This window comes from Ammospiza nelsoni, chromosome 4 (genome assembly GCF_027579445.1).
Source record: "Ammospiza nelsoni isolate bAmmNel1 chromosome 4, bAmmNel1.pri, whole genome shotgun sequence".
NCBI classification, from domain to species: domain Eukaryota; kingdom Metazoa; phylum Chordata; class Aves; order Passeriformes; family Passerellidae; genus Ammospiza; species Ammospiza nelsoni.
In genome coordinates this window covers 26,751,731-26,771,707 of record NC_080636.1, presented here as the reverse complement: position 1 = coordinate 26,771,707, position 19,977 = coordinate 26,751,731, and the positions used below count along the sequence as shown (strand labels likewise).

General features: G+C 39.0%; 1 protein-coding gene across 7 annotated transcripts in view; it reads right to left on the bottom strand.

Annotated features, from left to right (window-relative positions):
* The window catches only part of DCUN1D4 (defective in cullin neddylation 1 domain containing 4), a 38,157-nt gene extending 18,180 nt beyond the window's left edge, over positions 1-19,977 (bottom strand). The window contains exons 1-5 of one of the 7 annotated variants that reach the window (XM_059470107.1): positions 19,885-19,973; positions 10,340-10,410; positions 9,356-9,395; positions 3,487-3,516; positions 2,084-2,198 (exon numbers count right to left, since the gene is read on the bottom strand). In XM_059470107.1, coding sequence (XP_059326090.1) covers positions 2,084-2,198; positions 3,487-3,516; positions 9,356-9,395; positions 10,340-10,410; positions 19,885-19,909 — 281 coding nt within the window. In that variant the 5' untranslated portion in view covers positions 19,910-19,973. Of the gene's footprint in view, positions 1-2,083; positions 2,199-2,589; positions 2,902-3,486; positions 3,517-9,355; positions 9,396-10,339; positions 10,411-17,629; positions 17,691-19,884 lie in introns of those variants that run through there. The other 6 variants (XM_059470109.1, XM_059470108.1, XM_059470110.1 and 3 more) reach the window with 6 other exon arrangements.

The following is a 19,977-nucleotide window of genomic DNA, read 5'->3' as shown; positions in this document are numbered from 1 at the left end:
ATTCTATAAACTGATATTCCACTATACTCTTTTTACTGTATATAGCATTCTCTGCACACAATGTGAGCAGAACTGGCTTTGTAAACTAGGCATGCTACAGCACACTGCTGTAGAGTTTCCTGATTTCAGACTGATTTCTGCTCAACTAACTGAGATGTCTGATCCAAAAACTAAACTTGACAGGTATGAACTCCACCTGACCAAAACAAGCATGGAAGTAGGAGACTGCATTTTTACTAACTCATTCAAGAAGATTACAGGGGTAAAAATTCTTCCTTGAAAGAAAATACAGCTTCAAGACCAGGCTGAATGTCCAGCAAATAATTTCATATTGCCTGTCATGCTGAAATAAAAAACTGTTTTCTTGAAGACAAAAATAAAATAAACACTCTGGAAAACAGAGAAAGCTCAAAAATCTTTATAGGAAGTCAGTCAGATAAAAACTGGAACCACATCAGAGGATATTACCCCATGGCTCATGACTAGCAGATCTGGTTTCTCCTCCAATTCTAAAAGCAGGCTGAGATCCTCCCTTTAATAAAGACTTACATGGCAGTAAAATGAAGACTAGATCCATTAGTTATAAACTGAGAGGCAGATACTAACAAATCCTTCAAATTACATTTGCAACAAGCTCTTTAAAATTATGAAATATCCAGTATTCAGAGAGCAAAAACTCAGGTTTTTATAATTTTCTTATGTAATTACACAAATTGGTATTTCTTACTTACATGCAAGCTTACTTTTTAGGGGGGTGCTTCTTTCTATCATCAGTGTCTTGGCTAAGGTAGGTAGAGCTCAGTTTTATGAATCTCTCTATATTCTAGAAAGGGTCTGTCTTTGTATTGCTTCCACATTGTATGCCTATCTGTGAATAACCTGTAATGCCCTCTATCAACTATTTACCTTTTATATTTCATTATTTCTGAAAAGGGACAAAAACATTAAGGACATGAACAGCTTTTTTGTTCTAGTTAGTGTTACAACGCAATGAAAGAGAGTTGAAATCTCTTTCTTCTGCATCAACAGATCATTTAATAAATTCCAGTGCAGTTACAGTTGTGCAACCCTATTAAACACAATGGAGTTATAGGGGCATGACCACAGGCCTAATTTGGCTACAAGTATTTTTCTTACTCATGCTAAAGTATAAAAAGGAGAGAACCTAGCCTGATTTCAGGCTGACAGTTTGGAGAAACATGCCTTTTTTAACCTCCCTGAAGGTACCTGCTATGGAAGCATGTGTTTTCTGGGATGTCAGTAACACATGAGTATAATAGAGCTCAAATTCTACTGATTGATGCAGTGCCAAGCAAACTTTCCAGTTGTATAAGACACTATTCAACATCAGAGCAGTCCTGCATCTATCATGCAGGAGTGTGCAGTTCTATACAGCCTCAAGTTCAGAATTTTGTCCACATAAATAGTGATTTTTGCACACCCTGAGCACATTCAATGCTTTCTGAATTACTCACTACACTACTGGAAATCCACTGCTTGTAGAGATTTCAGCTATCCAATACTTCATGCCAAAAGAGTACACTGTTCATGCACTCTCTTTAACCTGTTTGGCTTCTGCTGTCCAGTGAGAAGCCCCTCAGTAACTGTTGAGCCACTGGCTGTCACCTTACTTGGGCAATTTCCCTTCTATGTTCAGTGCTAAATCACAACATAACAGGAGAGACTAGCAGGATTTTAAGAGCTGAGTGGACTATAACTACATTCCCTTTTTTGACAGGCTAGAGATTGATAACAGCCAATCCAGACCTTATGCATGTATATGAGAAAATAGTACTGTATCTCTTAGAAGTTGGTTTTGAACAAACAAGTACATATCTTCATAGCTGGCAACTAGAGCAAGGAAAAGTTTCCTACATGCTTCTTGTATGTCTAGAGAAAGGTGAGATGCAAACTGAAGCTACATATACTTATCAATATCCCACAGTTCAATCACCAGCTATGGTTCCACACTGAGAAACCAAGTAAATTTCAATATTATTTCCATTAGTATTTAAACACATGATACATCAGCTCTTCAACTTTAGATATTCCATAAGTCTTAGCTCATGGTAAGATGACATACCCATCATGTCTACTTTTCTTAGCAGATAAATCATCTCCTGCTGCAGGTCTCCTCTTTTTCCTTGGAGGCATCACTTTACTAAAGCAGTCTGATGAACTGCAAGACCGAAGACTTCCTACAGAGGGAATTAAAAACACCAGCACAAAGAAATGAAACTGTTGCAGACCAGTTAAACTGTGTCCACTAATAGGCATATTACAAAGGAAAGGGAAGGAAGTTAGGGGATTTAAAAATTAAAAAAGAAACAGTCTCCTTTCAATAGCAAAATCCATCTCAGCTTTACACGGTTTCCTATGACCAGATTTCCATTAAGGTCAAAAGTACTACAGCAAAATGTACAGTAGCACTGGCATTACTTCAGTCTAACAGCAGTCAAGAACTGACACTATCCTAAAGAGGTATTTAGGTCCCCAAAAAGTCATCCTTATTTTTAGTCTTTTATTCAAATCAAAAGTTCTAAGAGCTGATCATTGCTTTTTGAAATACAGATATGACTGAACACCTACCTCTAGAAAACAGAACTTTATTTTCAAGCCTCAAGGTTTTTGTGATACAGAGAGCAAGAGGTAGGAAAGGTTTTGTTTGTTCATTGGTGAGAGGGTTTTTTTCAGGTTTTTTGTGAGGTTTTTTGTTTTGTTTTGCAGGGACAGGTAGAGACAGTCAGCAGCCACCAGGGAAAGAAACAAGTGGCTGGCTGAATTATTTACACTGAACAGTTCTCAAAAAATGAAGGTCCCCAAACAGGAAATAGCCAATTCTTGACACTGATGCCAATCAGGTGGCAGTCTTTCCATCCCCTTCTCTCAGCTACATACTCCTGTCTCTGGTAACTCTTCTGTGTGCCAATTCAGCTCGCCAAACCTGTAGATAATTAACCAAGGAAAAAAGAATAACAACTTTCTGTACATTAGTACAAGAAAGAGCACAGGACCATCCCTTTTGACCACACCAAGTCATTTATTGCTTTTGCTGCCTCATGAAAGAGTAGGCTAACACTCCAGGCACACTTTTGTCCTACTTTCATGTGCTGAAGACCACAGTGACACCTGAGAAAGGTGTGTGTAACAGCAGCTCCAAGAGCTATCACACCTCTAAGTGTTACACGGAGAATTTGAAAAGAAAAGGAAGAGAGAAGTGAGGTATAACAATCCAGACACAAAGAGATGCCAAAGAAATTTGCAAGAAAACATGAAGAACTCCAGCATTCCTAAGCTATCTTCTCTTTGCTACAACAGCATCCAAGTTTAGCTACGCTCAGTTAAGATGCCCACAAAATCTTTTATCTTACAACATCACAGCACAGAAGCAAGCAATAAAACTTTGACTGCTTTGTGACACCAAGGGAACAGACTGAAATCAGAGGCCCAATTCCCACCAAACACTGACAGCAATCTTTTGCTTACCTATTCTTCGAATCTTTGAAAGGCTCTCTCCTGTTATAGGAGAAACACATGTAAGGAACCTTAGAGCCTCACAGGCTTTGCTACATGTACATTATTTAAACATGCATGAAAATTCTAACCCATAAGAAAGTACATATTTCTCTAGTATTATGTTCATATTTCTCTAGTATTACATAATATGTTCAACCCAATTCTTACACCAAGATGAACTAATCTGGTTTCAACTAATAAAGCTTTTGCACTAAGTATGCCTTCTTTGGTCTTACCTTTATATTCACTTCTATCTATTAAGAAGAAAATTAATCTCTCTAGTTCAAGAAATACTCTCCAATTAAAAAAATTCTTCCTATATATATTCTTTTTTGAACCCTAAAACTCCCTCCTCATTATTGTCTAGGAGAGTACGGCCATACACTGTCTTTTTGAAAGAGAATTAACAGCATTGTAAATTCAAATTACAATTCAACTAATAATCAAAAAACTTGCAAGTATTATGCTCCATAAACTATTACCACAAAAAAAATCGTAATGGCTGTGTCAGAAGAATATATTTCTAGAAGCACTGTCCAGAACACATTACAAAAGGAAACTAGTGACAATAGTAATTATTTTCTCCTCAACAATATCAGGTATATTTGAAACAGGTAAGCCAGAGACCATAAAAAACTCAAAGTACATCCAAGGCATTTTACAAACTAAACAAACTAAGGAACCTGACCTGCTGAATGTCATTTGTTCCATCAAATTATGCCTCCACATTAATGATACTGAAAAACACTACTCTCATAAGTTATTGAATCTGCAATACTTTATCTTTCATATCAAATTTCTGAAGACTCTGCCAGTAAGTAGTTTTTGAAAGCCTACACAGACTAAAACCACCTAGGATGACAGCAGAACTAAACAGATGGCTAGAAAGAGCCAACAGACTTAAGACACACAATGAACTTAATAAATGAAAATGTGATAGTGAACACCTCTTTTTGGTAAATATGAATTTACTTAAGTATAACCTGTAGCTATCTCATTCCTTCGAGAGCAAATAGATTGCTTTTAAGTGCCTTTCTTTTAAAAAAGTAAAAATCCATTTGTGATGGACACAGGCATTGGATGCTGGTAAAATGCAAGAAAAAAATACACATCCCCCTCACTCCCCACAAATTTGTGCAGTTTACTGGTCAGTTGATTGTGAAAAGAAATATGCAAAGCCTCTGTGACAAAAGAAGCAGAGCAAAAGAGAAAAAACAAATAAATGTAAAATAAAGCAGTTATAGAACAGAGAAATCATTTTGTCAGACCTGCAACCCCATACAAACCAAAGAACTTAACTCAAGAATTCCTGCTTGGACTCTTTGCCTCCTTAAATGACAGGATGTTTTTAAGAAGATTGGTGAACTTGCTTTAAAGGCTTAAACTGATCACAATTCACTACACAACCCAATTTCTCCAATGACTCCTATGAAAACTTGTATCCTTTTTGGTTTGAATGTATCTAGTTGCAGCTCTCAAAGGCACAGAAAAAGGAAGAAAAGAGACAGCTCAGAAATTGGTAGGTTTAAATGCACACATACACTGCCCTCACACACTGACAGCTGACAGCACACAGACACCAGGTGGACATATTGTAAATGCTTTCCAAGACTTAACATCTTAATAACTGAGGTTTGGAGCAAGTCTTCACTAAACTTCAGATTTTGAATAATCTCTAAACTACTAAAAAACACAGTGTAAGGATTTTACTTTCAAAGTATTTCTTTTGTTACTAAAATTGGTGTATTAAATTTGAAGGGCAGTTATAATTTCTCTGTAACAGCAGCAGAATAATTCTTTAATTTTCATATAAAGCTAAAAGTTATTAAATTGGATTTTTTTACTTTGAACTCCTGCAATGTCTTAAATTACAATACAGCTCACTAAATAGCAATATTAACCTTTCCTACACAGAGCTTTCTAATTCTAAATGTAATTTTAGGTCTAGCAGTGCACAGTTAATTTCTCTTCCCAAAGGTCTGCAAACAAACATGCAGCTACCTCTGACTACATGTAAATTTGACAGAATTTTACTTACCAAGTACAGCTTTGCTGATGTGATTATCTTCAAAGTTTCTCACTCCTAGGCCTCAACTCAAGATTGGCAGAACCCTCCTAGTTCTCACTGGTTTTTTGACACTTGAAGCTAGCATTTGCAAGGTAGAGCCTCCAAATGGCTGCTGAATAGACCACCACCAGCCAAAAGCCTGTCAAGTTTAAATGCTGTTTGCCAAACATCCCATTGAATACTTCCAAATTTGCAGGAGACAAAGCTTCCAAATGGAAGTATCAATTCAAGAGCTAAAATTCATCCTAGGAAATTTAAAACAATATATAAAATAAAACCTACAAGAGAGGGACAGCCCTAGAATAGCAACAAAACCAGAATAAAAAAAAAAAGAAAAAAAGTCAACAAAGAAGAACTCTACAAGCTGTGTCCCTACGGAAATTATTTACAGGCATGGCACTTTCACCTTCTCTAGCTAAAGCCCGTGAGGAATCCTACTCTTCTGATGCTTCAGTAGAAGGATGCTTCAAAGGAAAAATAATTAGAAACTGTGAATGCTGAAGCAACTGGGAAGATACAGCTGATCACTTAATAATGCAACAAAACGACCACAAGCATAGCTACAATCATCAGTTTTCAGACACAAGATGAGAAAGCAAAGATACTCATCAAAACATTAAACAACTTCCAATGCTGTTGCAAAAGGAAAAATCATCTTCTCTGTCTTGAATGCTACACTACAGAATTGCTCTGGACTCAAGAGGGGTTTCTTCTGTAACCTAACAAAAGAAAAAACCAGCAGAGACAAAAGCAATTTCTCTCACTCCAAAGATTAATGAACCACAATGAAGCCTTCTTTTTGTTGAAGAGGGTACCTCCCTGTTTTAAACAAGCCAGGTGACAACAAGAAGCATATTTTAAAGACTTTTTAATCTGGATAAGGAAGTCACAATTTAATTATCAAATCATGACTTTAAGTTATTAACAAGCTGCTAGATTTGTAGTTATAACAGAAAAACAACTATTATTTCCAATCTAAGTTTTCCAAGTTAATGCATATACATACTAAAAGAAAAAGAAATTGTTTACAGAATCTGAATGCCTGCTGTTCTTACACCTACAGGTGAAAAGGCAAAGCCCATCAGACAGTTGAAGTCTATCTTATTTTTCAGACAGATATGCATACTGAATTATAGCACATGAGACTGCAATCATTGTAGGGGATCAGAATTTTGAAACAAGATTCATCTTAGCTCTCAAATCACTGAAGGAATTCTGAAACTGCCACTTCCCTGTAGTTCGCTGGTGTTTTAGGGCCTGGTTTCAGACAGGCAATCTGGCTAATACTTAGAAAAGATACAATTTGCTTCTAAGTAATTTAGACATCCAATACATTTTTTGTTAGCTTACAAAAACTGCTTTGAAGTAAATGTGATACGCATTTAAAATTTAACACTATTATTAATAAATATTAACCTAAAACTAAGATTTTTTAAAATAGCTTTTAGAAATCCCAATCCAATTTAGATAAGCATACATTAAGTCATCCCAAAAACAAAGTCCACAACCTAATGACAATAATCCAGATAATTATGTCAGAAAACGAACAGCAATCTTTAAGAATAAGGCCTGGGTCAGAAGATTTATGGTTAAAATAATCTCAGAACTATAAAAAACCTTGACATGGGTTTGGCAACACTAAAACCTTTTGCAACAGTTCTTAATCTGACTTTCAAATGAGTTCTAGACGCAGAATCTCAAATTTACAGCACCTATACAGTTCTATAAATTGTGCAACAAAATTAATAGGTCTTGACAACTTCTTACTGGAAAACAGAAGTTCCACAAGTTTAGGCACATTGAAATCAAACATTTTTCAAAAGTAACTTTATAGATTTATGCCAGTCTCTCCAAGTAAGATGTTTCAGAAGTGTCAAGTTCCATACAAAACAGAAACAGAAGACCTCACTGTACTACATTCATGAGGGCTAAAATAGCTCCTTGCATGTGTATTTGTCCTCATTTGAGTAAAAAATCAAATACACATTTAAACTGAACATGCCTGGAACTTATGTAAACATTTGGGCTTCATCTTTTCCTACAAGGAGACATAAAACAGGGCAGAAGCATAATAGTGGAAATAATATCTGAAGATGAGGAATCAACCTGGCATTATCAACCTTTACTTGTGGTTCTCATTTCATATTTGTTTCTGGTTTGAAAGGTTTTACAGCTATTGCAAAAAAACTGCACCCTTTACTGGGATTTTGTGTCCCAACTCATTCAACAGGCACATTTACACTTTTGAAACAGCTTAATTCAAACAACAGAGTGCAGGCAATAGGATACTGGCTTTGATGAACAGTTTTGTACTGACACTGATGGTAATGTGCTCAAGCACCTTCCAATACAGGTAATGAGAGCACCAAGGTTAATTTCTTATACTTTATGACACAAGTGCTAGGCAAGAGGTAAGACAAATTCCAAACACCTCAAGTACATCAACACTTACTCATTAGTGACAGAAGGGGACTACCTCAATGCTTCACAACAGGTCTTGGTGATCAAGAGTACACAAAGATTATAGAACACATTTCATACAGGAGATCAGTATGAAGCTTAGATATCAGTTTAGAGCACCTGGGACACATAGGAAAAAATACCAAGTCTCCATCACAAGATGGGAGAGGACATCAGTTCTAAATTATGGACATTAAAATCTCTGTCTTCAACTATTGGTCATAAGCTCTTTTTCAGAGGCTTTTCATTGACATAATGAGTTAATTTCAAGTATCAAATCACTAACAACACTGATGGAAAGTATTTCAGAGAAGCCTTTTGTGGTTAGGGTAAGAAGAGTTCAAGCTTGAAACAAAGTGACCTGCTGCTGTACAGAGGAGGGTGCATAATCCCTAAGTGAGCTCTGTCCAATCCCAAGCAATGCAGTCCTATGCATCTCTTCTCATTGCTCTAGGCTGAGTGTGCTAGATTTCTAAGTGTGTGGCAGAAATCTCCAGGAGGAGCTGACAGCTCTCCCCAGTTTGCTAAATGCTCAAGGTAACATCAGCAAATATAGCCATCACCTCAGGACAGTGAAAAAGCTTTGAGTCAGATGGTAGGACTGACATGGTCAGTTTTGAAGAACAGTTCTGCTGAGTGAGTGATCAGGGCTTGAAGGCAGTGCAAAAGGAGGTAAGAACCCTTGCAAAACATCAAGTCACAAAGCTCAAATGCTGACAAATCAGGAATGACAGGAAGCTGGTATCAGGCACCTGAGAAGAAGGCCTGAAAAAATGATGACACTTCATGGAACAAAACACAGATATGATCTCAAAAATAGATAGTACTCAGACACTGACTGAAAATCTGCACAAGAAACAGAAATAACCTGCATCAGAACCAGTCAAGAAAAATGCTGGTTGTTTGGGGCACAGCATTTAAACTCAGTCACAGGTATCACAACAGCCAGAAGAGGTTTTGCTTCTGCTTTGTTCTCACTAATGCTCTTTCAAGACTCAAAACACTGTAAGAACACAGATATTCTGTGGCCCATCAGGCTGAGTCCCAGGAGTGAGAGGAATTTTTTATTAATTCTTCTAAACTAAGAGACAGTAAAATTACAGATACTGCTGATACCTGTTCAAGTCCTTCATAATTCAATAAATTAAAAGCACAAACACCTATTTTGAAAAAACTAAGAAACCCAGACACTTGTTTCCTAAAACTCCTTTAGCATTCTAAAACATCATTTTCAGTTATATTAGAGAGACTTGCTTAATAAAGCGTGTTTGAACTGTTTCCATCTATTTTTACTCCATCCCTATTAAATACCTGTCTGGTGATCGTCTTGACCAACGTCCTCTGTCAGATTCTGCAAGAAAAAGGAAGGACACAGTTAAACAAGACAGTGATCTTCATTCCCCTGTACTATTTTTAACTTTTACTTGATAGTAATATTCATCCTAATTACTTAAGGATCATCTACCTAAGATTGTAGACTTTGTGTTTTCAGCCCATATTTACCTAAAAAGTTACACTTGCACATTTATCTACCAAGTTCAAGTAAATTGAATTTGATAAATATTTTTGAGGTTTTTTCCAATCAAAAACATATCAAATTATTTCAAGAGTGGAAATACTTACCCATCAGGTGGGAAATTGGCATTATTTTACTTAATAATTCCTCCAATAAATGCAGCATTAGAAAGACTGAATTTACCCCTTAGCACAGAAATGGCTTTGCTTAAGGATAAACATACATATGTGTTTTAAAGAAAACTGATTAAAAACCATCTGAAACATTGGAAATGAATTTATCCCCTTCTTCAGGCAGGGTCTTTTCCACTAAATTTACAGTGTACACACAGAAGCCATATCACCACTTCCAGCTATAGTTGCAACAAAACAAATGTAAATGCACAGCACATAAGCAGGAAGAGTCTTCACAAAAACCTTGTTTCACTTTTTGCATGGGTGTAAAAGGACAGCTTGCTCATTCAATATGTTTTCCAGAAGAACTGCAAGAAACTGGGTAACTATGATGATTACCATCACTTAATGTATCCAAGAAAGCTTCTTGTATGAGGCAACATCTAAATCCAATGTTCAAAGTTCAAACTCCACTCTGACCTCTGGAGTATAATCTTTCACCTTTTACTAATACTGCTTATCTCTTCACCAATTCAAACCCAATAGCCTTTCATACAACAAAGCAGTTATAATTTTTAGAAGTGTAATCACTTAATGATTTCAATCATGAAATATTCTGGACCAAAGCCTTAGCTATTCTGCTAAGAGAAAATGGCAAGTCATTACCAGCCTATTGAGGGTGTGGTAAATCTTGTGAATATTTGCCAGTGTTGATAGATGAGAATTCAGTTGAAAATCTAGAGGGGAGAAGAAAAAAGGGTTTTAAATTTCTGATTTCCAAATGCAGCAGTCATGATCTTCCCACATTCTGGCTATTTAATAAAATCATCACAGAACTTTAAACTAAAAGTAATCTCAACTTTTTCAGCACTGACATTTTCAACACTTGAGTAGAACAATTGAAATCTGCAAAAAGATATCACATGTATATTTCTTAAGACATGGATGATTCTCAGCAGAACAGAAGTATAGCTAACTATAGCTGAATTTAAAAAAAAAATTACAACTCTTTTTTCCCTGATATTGGGAATCATTTTAACTTCCATGCTACCCAGTCCTTCTGTTTCATCTATTCCAAAACCAAGTTAAGTACCATGTAACATTCTAAAATCATTAATAAAAATCCTAGTTCTTAAAAAAAATCTGATTTTATTAACACACATGTACTTGCCTTTATGCTAATTTCCTTGCAAAAATAAGTGACTAGAGTACACTTGCACAGTTGAAACATGGCTTTTAAATAACAAACCAAAGGTTACAATACAGCAGTTGTTAAGACAAGAGACAAAAAAAACTGATAATGAAATATTCTGACACTTCTTGGAAGAAGCCATAGCATAGATGGTAATTTTGCTTCCACGCTCCAAATAGAAAACACTTGAGTTTGCTTCAGTTGCTAAAGAGCGAGAAACTAATTTTTCTCTATTCTTTTGAATTCCCTATTTTTGCTAGGAATGTGGCAAGAACAAAACTGGAAAGTAACTAATTCACAAAAAAACAACTGAGATCCAGCTAGACAGCAGGCAAACCAAAAAGAATCTAAGAAACTGAACACAAACCAGCTGAGAGGGCTTAAAGACAGCCAACTACTACAGAGTATCTCCATTTAAACTAAAAATAAATTAGCTACCCCACTAGAACTCATGTGCCAAAACACTCTAGAGAAATGTACTGTATGATAAGCAAAGTACTCCAAGCAAACTTCTTCTGTATGTGAAAAGCTTCTGCATGTTCCTAGCGTCACTACCCAGCTAACGCACTAAAGCATTTCTAACAGGAGACATTTAATTTGGCTTTGCCCAGCAGCTGATGCAAGATGCAAGGTCAAAAAAATAATTCCCTTATTTCCATCCAGAGTATTTCAAAGGAATGCTCTCAAGATACACTTAAGATGACCCAGATAAACAAGGGTCATCATTAAACATCCGACTGCCAAGCCAGTGAAGCACACTGCTATGAGTTAACAAGTGGAACTGAAAAACTGCCTGCTCCAAGTATACTTGTTACACACATCCCTGTGGAATTCTCTTATCACAGGGAATTAAAAAAAAATAAAAAGATACTTTTAGAAATTATACATGTCATTTATTATGTTAGCCAGAGTATCATCTAATTAATTGCTACCTATTTCTTAACGTGTTGTCCCCAGTCCACCACAGCAATAAAATTGCTCTAAGTCAGAAGCAGCAGAGACGGAATTTCCAACTTCAGCTAACCTTATATATACAAAGTCAAAGACAATCTAGATCTTCTTACCAAGCTACAATAGGAAACTCTTGAACCTTGAACAGGGTGCTAGAGTTTTTCCTGCATTAAGAGCTCAATAAAGTTCCATTTTTGCTAGTCAAACAATACTAAGCAGAACCATTCTGCAAGAAAAAAATAATCCTGATAATCTTGGTCAATCCTCAATTCAATATAAAGCAATGAGAAAAAAAAAACAGAAGGAGAGGGGGGCAAACAGGGACAAGGACAACAGGGAACATTAAAGCCGTTCTGAGGAAGGCAGGATGAAAAGATAAGACTTTATTTGTTAACAGGCAGATCAGATTAAACTTTCTGGAATATGAATTTTACAGTTTCCCTTGCTGCTTAGCCTAAAATCGACAAAGAACATGAGTGGTTAGAGAAACCAGTTATATCTGGGGGTAAGAAGCTGAGAACACTAAGCAAATATTTATTTATTCTTATCCAATATTAACTTCAGATAGCACTCTTAAAATGGTTGAAAAAGTGCTCTAACATTAGGATTATATATATAGGTATCACCTTTGAAACAAAACATTCCTAGGCACTTTAAAACACACAGTTCATGCCAGTATGTTTTACATGTCCGCTGGAAATATCTGTACAATTTTAAGCTGCTGCTTCAGAAATAGGATCCATAACTATGATGGACTTAGCAGGGTTATACCAACATATTTTCCAGTTCTAATACAAGAGATATCACACCATCCACCATTTGAATATGGAGGACCGGAGTACAAAGTTTTTTTTCTCTCACGGGGAAAGCTTGCACAGTGTAGGGATATTAGCTAAAACAAGTTTCTTTTACAGTTATAAAAGCAAACACAAGGAGCACCCGTTAAGTTAGGGAAGTTAAATTACAGTTCAGGTTATTCTGTGAATTGGTCAGTGAGTCAGTGTTTGCTTTATCTATATTTCAAGAATGATACACAAAGTATCCTATGCCACTGTGAAAAAGGCTATTGTGAGAAAGATTGGGTTTTGGGTTTTTCTAAGAAACAAAATCCAAAAAATAATAGTTCCCATGCTCGAACAACACTATCTGAGAAATTAGCAAAAATAGCATCGATCAACAGTGGTCAAGATGGCAAGCAATTGGACAGCTGGTTGCAAATGTATTCTTCAGGGACACACTCTCTCCCCTCCACTTCCCAAACTTTCCCCATATGCTTATCCAGCCTCCAAAGTTGTGCCTGCTGATCCCCTTCTTGGTCAGCCCACTACACTTGGAATCTAACCCACAGAATAAACAAACAAACCCTGCCATCCCAGTGCTCTGAATCAGATCACCAAGGAGCTGCAACACAAGCTAAGTTAGAGGAAGAAACAGGAAAGGTCTTCTGAAGTGGGAGGACAACAGCAGCAATGTGTTTGACTAATCCACCTGTCCCTGCCAGTGCCACCTCGAGAGGAGCAACACATCACAGGAAGCTCCACAGCTGCTTGGATGAGCCTGACACAAATAATGCCACCATGTCTGAAGCTATTTTTCACCTAAAGACAAGAGTTTCAAAGCACATTAATTGGTCTGAATTATTTTTTTTTTCCTACAGAAACTGCATCCAGCTCTGGGGTCCTCAGCACAGGGAAGACATGGACATGTTGGAGGAAGGTCACAAAGGACAACTGGAGGAACAGCTAACCATGAAGAAAGGCTGAGAGCTAGGCTTGTTCAGTGGGGAGAACAGAAGACTCCAGGGAGATCTCACAGCACTTTTAGTGCACTTACAGTACTTTAAGGGGACTTTCAGGAAAGCTGGAGAGGGACTTTCCAGAAGAGCACATAGTGACAGGACAAGGAGGAATGTCTGCAAATTGACAGTGGGTTTAGATCAGATATTAGTAAGAAATTCTTTACTGTGAGGGTGGTGAGACATTAGCACAGGCTGTCCAAAGAAGCTGTGGAGGCCCCAAGCCTGAAGTGTGAGGCTGGATGGGGCTCTGAGAAACCTGGTCCTGGTAGAAGGTACTGGTGCCCATGGCAGGGGCACTGGAACGAGATTATCTTTCAGGTCCCTTCCAATTCCAGCCATTCTAAGATTCTGACAGAACACACAGTTCATTGACCTCCAATCAGAAGAAGGAAATCTGCTTGCTTTGTAAATAGTGAAAGATGATATGTGGAAAGTTTGCTACGACTTTAAGGGGTATATGTCAAACAAGCATATGTATTCTGTTGATTAAATTAGTTTTCATGCAAAAGGTAGCTGATCTTCAGTGAGGTCTGAAGCAATGAAAATTCCAGATGGCATTAAATACTTTGCAGTAATTCAGAATGCAATGGCTAAAAAAAAAATCTGAGTAAAATAATTGCAAATCCAGAACGCAGAAAAGAATGACAGAGACAACCTAGGTTAATGGAATTTAAACATTGTCGGCAGTGTGTGATTAACACAATGTTAAGGGTTAAAGGCTGGGTTAGTCAATTATATATTATTTAAAATTAAAAAGAAAATAGTTTAAAAATAATTTTCAGAATATTGTAGGTTAAGGTTTAAACTATGGACCTGAGAATTACAGAGAGGTAAAAGAAACAAGAGCTACCTTGCTTCCATAACAAACTAGAGAAAAAACATTCTACACCCTCTCATTAATGCATACATGAAATACAATACAGAAAAACAAAAAACTCAATGTATCTTAAGTATAAGCAAAGTATACAGGTAAACTAGACTCAAATACTCTACTTTCCTATCTGAAATGAAAAAACTTTAGAGATCAAATCCCAATTTTTTCTATTTTTTAATCAGAAGGAGCAATGTGTTGCCAAACTATTGAAATGAACATCTGAAAACCAAGGGGGGAAAAAAAAAGTACCTGCTGTGGAAATTTAAAGCTTGGACAAAACACAGCTACAAGGTGCAGTAAAATCTATTAAAAACCTAGTAAGAAATTAACAATAGTAGTAAACAAGATCAGCTGACTCCAAGTTTCTTTTAAAAGCTGCTATTTTTTTTTAAGCAAATAGAAAATCTATACAAAATCTCACTTTAACAATAGGTCTGAAATAGTTGTCCCAAATTGATATGCCATATATACAATATTAAAATTTAAATATAGAAATAGCAGTAGTGATAACATAGTAGTAATTCTTATTACTGCTAAAATACAGCTGTAAACTTCTCAGAAAAAAAATTAACAGAAAACACATCAGGCAAACTCATATCTAAAAATTAAAATAGCATGCTTAGGCTTTTATTCAATTGTTTTCCTTCCTTTCAAGTAACAGAGATAGAAAAAAAAAAACTTGTAGTAGTACTAGCAACAATAGTTCAAAGTTCTGTTGTCTGAGTTAGCTTTAAATAAACTTTACTTACTCAAAAAAGAATCATTTAATCTTCTACAAAATATACTATTTTATAGTCTGTAGTCTACTTATGGAATTATCCTAACAGCAATACAATTTATATTGATTAATGATGAATTGATTAATGATCTGAAACCTACATTTGGTGAAAGCCCTCAACGCTCATGTCCAGGAAGCAAAATTTTTGTATTCATTACTAAATACAGAAGGCAAAAGAAAAATGTACATCAGTCTTATTTACACAAAATCTTAACAACACACCTGAAGACTGAGAGTCCCAAAGTGCAGTACACAGCAGACAGGAGCTGACTCTGCATTCCTGTCAAAGACAGGATTAAAAATCTATTTCCAGCATCCCTGCAGGCAGTGACACCCTATACCAGGGCCACCGTGCAGAAGAATCCTTTCTCCCAGTCCATCGTGGGACAAGACAACAAGCCTTGGGTCAAGGAAGGCAGAGAACAGGCTTGAAAAGCAGGGTCTCCCTTGATTTGGTGTGGTCAAATAAAGGGCATGATTCAGAAAGTAAGGAAAACAGAAGTGAATTCCAGCTTGCAAAGCAAGGACAGGCAATTAGATGGGATGATCCAAGCTATCTCGAGGAGCATCAGGACCTAGCCATTAAAGCTGAAGACAGGATACTGCAGAATGTTTCTCCCGCCTGCCTGCACCCAGAACTGCACCGGGCTCAGAGCTACTGCTGACACCAGCAGTAGCCAAAACCCACAGTTGCAAATTTGTGTAAATTTTGCAAACACAACAGCCTAAAATGTTCTGAAGCAAAACACAGTCTGACTTAAGCTAGTAAATAAAAAACCCTACAGAAAACCCAAATCCAAGCAAAAAAATACAGTAGGAGTTACTAAACGTACTCTAAAATATTTTAAAAGTAAACATTCACATTCAACTCTTAACATTTGGTATCACCACTCAGAATGACTGCAACAAAATACTTTAAGATCACTGCATGCTGCATAGATAGAAAAAAGCATAATTCTTTTTTGCCCCCATAGGAACAAATCTTTATTCTACCTAGGTGTTTTTGCAGTATCCTAATCTGAAGGCTTGTTTACAAAAAGATCTACAGCAGTTTAACGCTACTTAAGAATTTTAGAGCAATTTAAACAGTGCAAAATTTGTGTAACTGCTACTTTAGTTTGAATACATTTCCATTGACCTTAAATTGAACAAATAAGAGCTAGGCTAATTCTCCTATACTAACATACAGGATAAAATCCTCTGCACAACTGGCTCATGGCAGGATTTGGCTTTGCTTGGAAGGAGGTGATTTTGGTTGGGTGTTTTGTGCTATATAGCAAAGACTAACACTAAGTGGGTTTCTGGTGCAAAACATCTACTTCCATTGATGGCAAGTGTTCATCCAGTCTAACACTTATACTACCATCAGATTAATTCAAACAAGTGTCAGTGAGCTAGTTTTGCATCATTGGCTGCCATGACCCAAGAGCTGTTTGCAAGCATTACTCTTAACTTCATGCCAGGTGTCACCTGGCACCCTACAAAGGGCACAAAGCTAATACAAACTTTGTATCTTGTGCTCTAGCTAATTCAGGAGAAATGCAACCCTGTCAAGCAGCTGCTATAGGGTATCCAGCACTGTGCGCATCTGGAATGTGGCTCAGGATGGAGCTGCAACAGCCTAGAAACAGCTATGCCAGCCAAAGGCATCACTGTCCCGCTGCTTGCTTCTTCCTCCCTGCCAAAAGTGACTGACCCCACAGCCCTGCCAGCAGCACAGGCCATGGCCACGTTCTCTAACCCACTTCAGGCAAGAAATCAACCTGTCAGTTGAGACAACTTAAGTAAGTGGCAAGAGCTAACCCAGGTACATTTGACTGAGTGGATTAGAAGGTGCTCCTACAAACCACTTTACCAGCAGAGCAGGGAAGCAGCAATCTGCAGCTAATGAGCAGACCCAGTCCCACAGTCTGGGCAGCGACACATCTGCATCAAGTGTGCCACACCAGCCAGTTCCCCAGGATGAGCTAAAGCCTTGCACCTCTAACCCTATGTAAATATATATAGCCATCTACATACACACAATTTTATATGTATATACACATGCCTCTCACTGAATGAACTGGTAGTTGTTCCCATCTCTTTATGAGCCAAAAGTAAAAATTCTGTTTAACATCAGACCATGACTGTAAATAAAACAATTTAATTGGAGAGTACAACAAAAATGCTGGCACATATAAACTAAGGGTTCTGCTTCAAGCCCCTGTTAAGTAGTCTTACTTCCTGTAGAAGAAATAACCACACTATTAAATGCTCTAATATTTAAGCTGGATACAAGAGGTGAACGCTTTCACAGGATGTACTGTACTTCCTAATGCTATGCTTTTTGGCAAGCACCAAGACAGACAAATTAAGCGAGTTACCTTCTTCTGCTTGAAGACACAAACAAAACTAGGAACTAATGCTTTGAAAAAGCCCAAAGTCTTTGCTTTCAGTAACTGCAAAGAAAGTGTGGGAGGAGGGGAATTAAAGAAAACACGGGATTAATAATTCACTAAGAGCACAAAAAGTACTCAGACAAAAATAAATTTAAATGAAGTGCTGCAATTACACAAATAAGAGCTCACCGCGATACAACCGAATGAAGAGAAGCAGTAAAACAAAACTTTACCTGCCTAATTCAACCTATTACATGGTCTTATATAGAGAAGGCTTTTCCAATTATAGCTACAGGAGCTACAAGAAACGTTTAAGCAAGCATCTTCAATAGAAAAAAGCAAAGCTGATTTCTTTATATAATGGTGTGTATCCAGAAAGTAAAACTCAGACCGAGCAAAAATATATTAATGGAGTTTACAGCATAAGAACTAAGAAGGATCAAAAAAGTGGCTCAAAATAAACCTTCAGTCAAGAGACTACCATAAGCCAGCTCCTGTATGTGCAAAACTATGCTATGAACACTTCTTGCTTCAAGAAGTGCTCATTTAGATCAATGAAAAAAACCCAACCACTATGAAGCTACAGATAATGAAATTAAATTAGGAAAAAATATCTATTTAAAATAACACATATGCAATTAAAAAAAAAATTGAGGCACAAGATTCGATAACTCCACAGCACACTGTTAATGAAAAGCCAGTAACAGCTGAAGGATGAGGAAGACTACTCTTACTGTTTTTTGAAGACAAGCTAAATTTTAAAAAAATTAAAAATCATTATGTCGCCAAATCATCCTACATGAGGGAGCCCCGGAATATTTGTAACTGCAACTCACACGTGTATATAATGAGGACCTGCATTTTTTTTGACAGGGCATATGACAAAAGACACAGAACAGAAGGCATTTTCTAGAATAATTATCCTTCTATTTCTGAGGCAATAATTTCTGTTTTAATGGCAGCCTTCACCACCAACACATAATGACCCCTAAATACAAAGGTAAAATAAACCAGAACCACTAAAAAATTATATAACCTTATGATTTAGAGCCTTTACCAGGCTGCCCCTGTACGAGATCTCATTCTGAGAGACACAGGAGGATTCAAGAAAATCCAGGCATTATGCAGCATTTCTTTCCCGCACTGCTTTCAGGACTTCGTCCAAAAGTCGGACCATCATTGCCTAACGCACGACCAAAACTCCAATTTTCATTATATTTCCCACAAGCAAGTTCTACAGTAATAAAGCATCTCAGAGCTGCAAATCCTCTCGCAGTGAGAACACGTTCCCGGGAGATTTCAGAGGGACACCGCTGAGCAGGACAGCGGTGTGCTCGGGACGACCGCCAGGTCTCTGCAGCGGACGGTGCCTGTCCCTGAACCCCGGCCACCCCACGGCCACGCCGCTGCGTGACCCCCTGCACCGCGCACCCCGCCTACAGCAGGCGGTCCCTGCTGCTCGGAACGCGCAGCCAGAAACTCGACTGCGAAGACAAAGCCCTCGCCCCGCTCCTCCAGAACGGGCGGCGCGATGCCCCCGGGCTGCCCAGGGCGGGCGGGGACGGCCCGGCCGGCCGGGGGTCCGCGGGGCGGGGGCAGCGCGCCGCGCCGCCGCAGGGCCCGCTGGGAGTTGTAGTCCGCCAGGCCGCCTCCCGCCGCCCCCGTTGCGTGGGGCCGCCGCCGTAGGGACTTCACCTCCCACCATGCGCCGCGGCTCGAGTCCCCCGCACAAGCAGCACGGTTCTCCCGCACCAGCCCGGCGGAACCCGCTGAATTCACCCCCGTCCGTCTTCCCTTACACACGCAGCTCCGCGGCCCGCGCTCCCCTCGGCAATCCCGGCTCTCTCACAGCCGGCCACGAGGGCCGGCCGCAGCCTCACCCGCTCACCAGCTGGGATGGGCAAACTGCGTCACACCCTCCGAGCGCCCCCGGCCCTCTCCGGTGCTGCTGCCCCCGCCCGCTCCCACCCCCGCCCCCCGGGGGAGCGCGCTGAGAGCCGCGGGGCTCCCTCTGACCCGCGGAGGCCCCGCCGCCAGGCACGCACACACCGCCCCGCTCCGCGGCGGTCCCGCACCCGCGGGCCTGAACCCTTTCCCGGCATCGGGAGTCCCGGTGGCGCGCTCGGCCAAGCCTCACGACTCAGGGGCAAGAGAAGCCGCCCCCAGCCGGGCGGTTCTTTCGGTCGGACAGCGGGGCGAGCGGCGGGCCCGGGCCCGGGCCCGGCCGTGGCGCTACTCACTGACAGCGGCGGCATCCGAGTGCATTTTCGTGCAGCGCTGCACACGCTGCCGGCCCGGCCCGGCTCCTGCCCTGCTCCCAGTCCAGAGCCTGG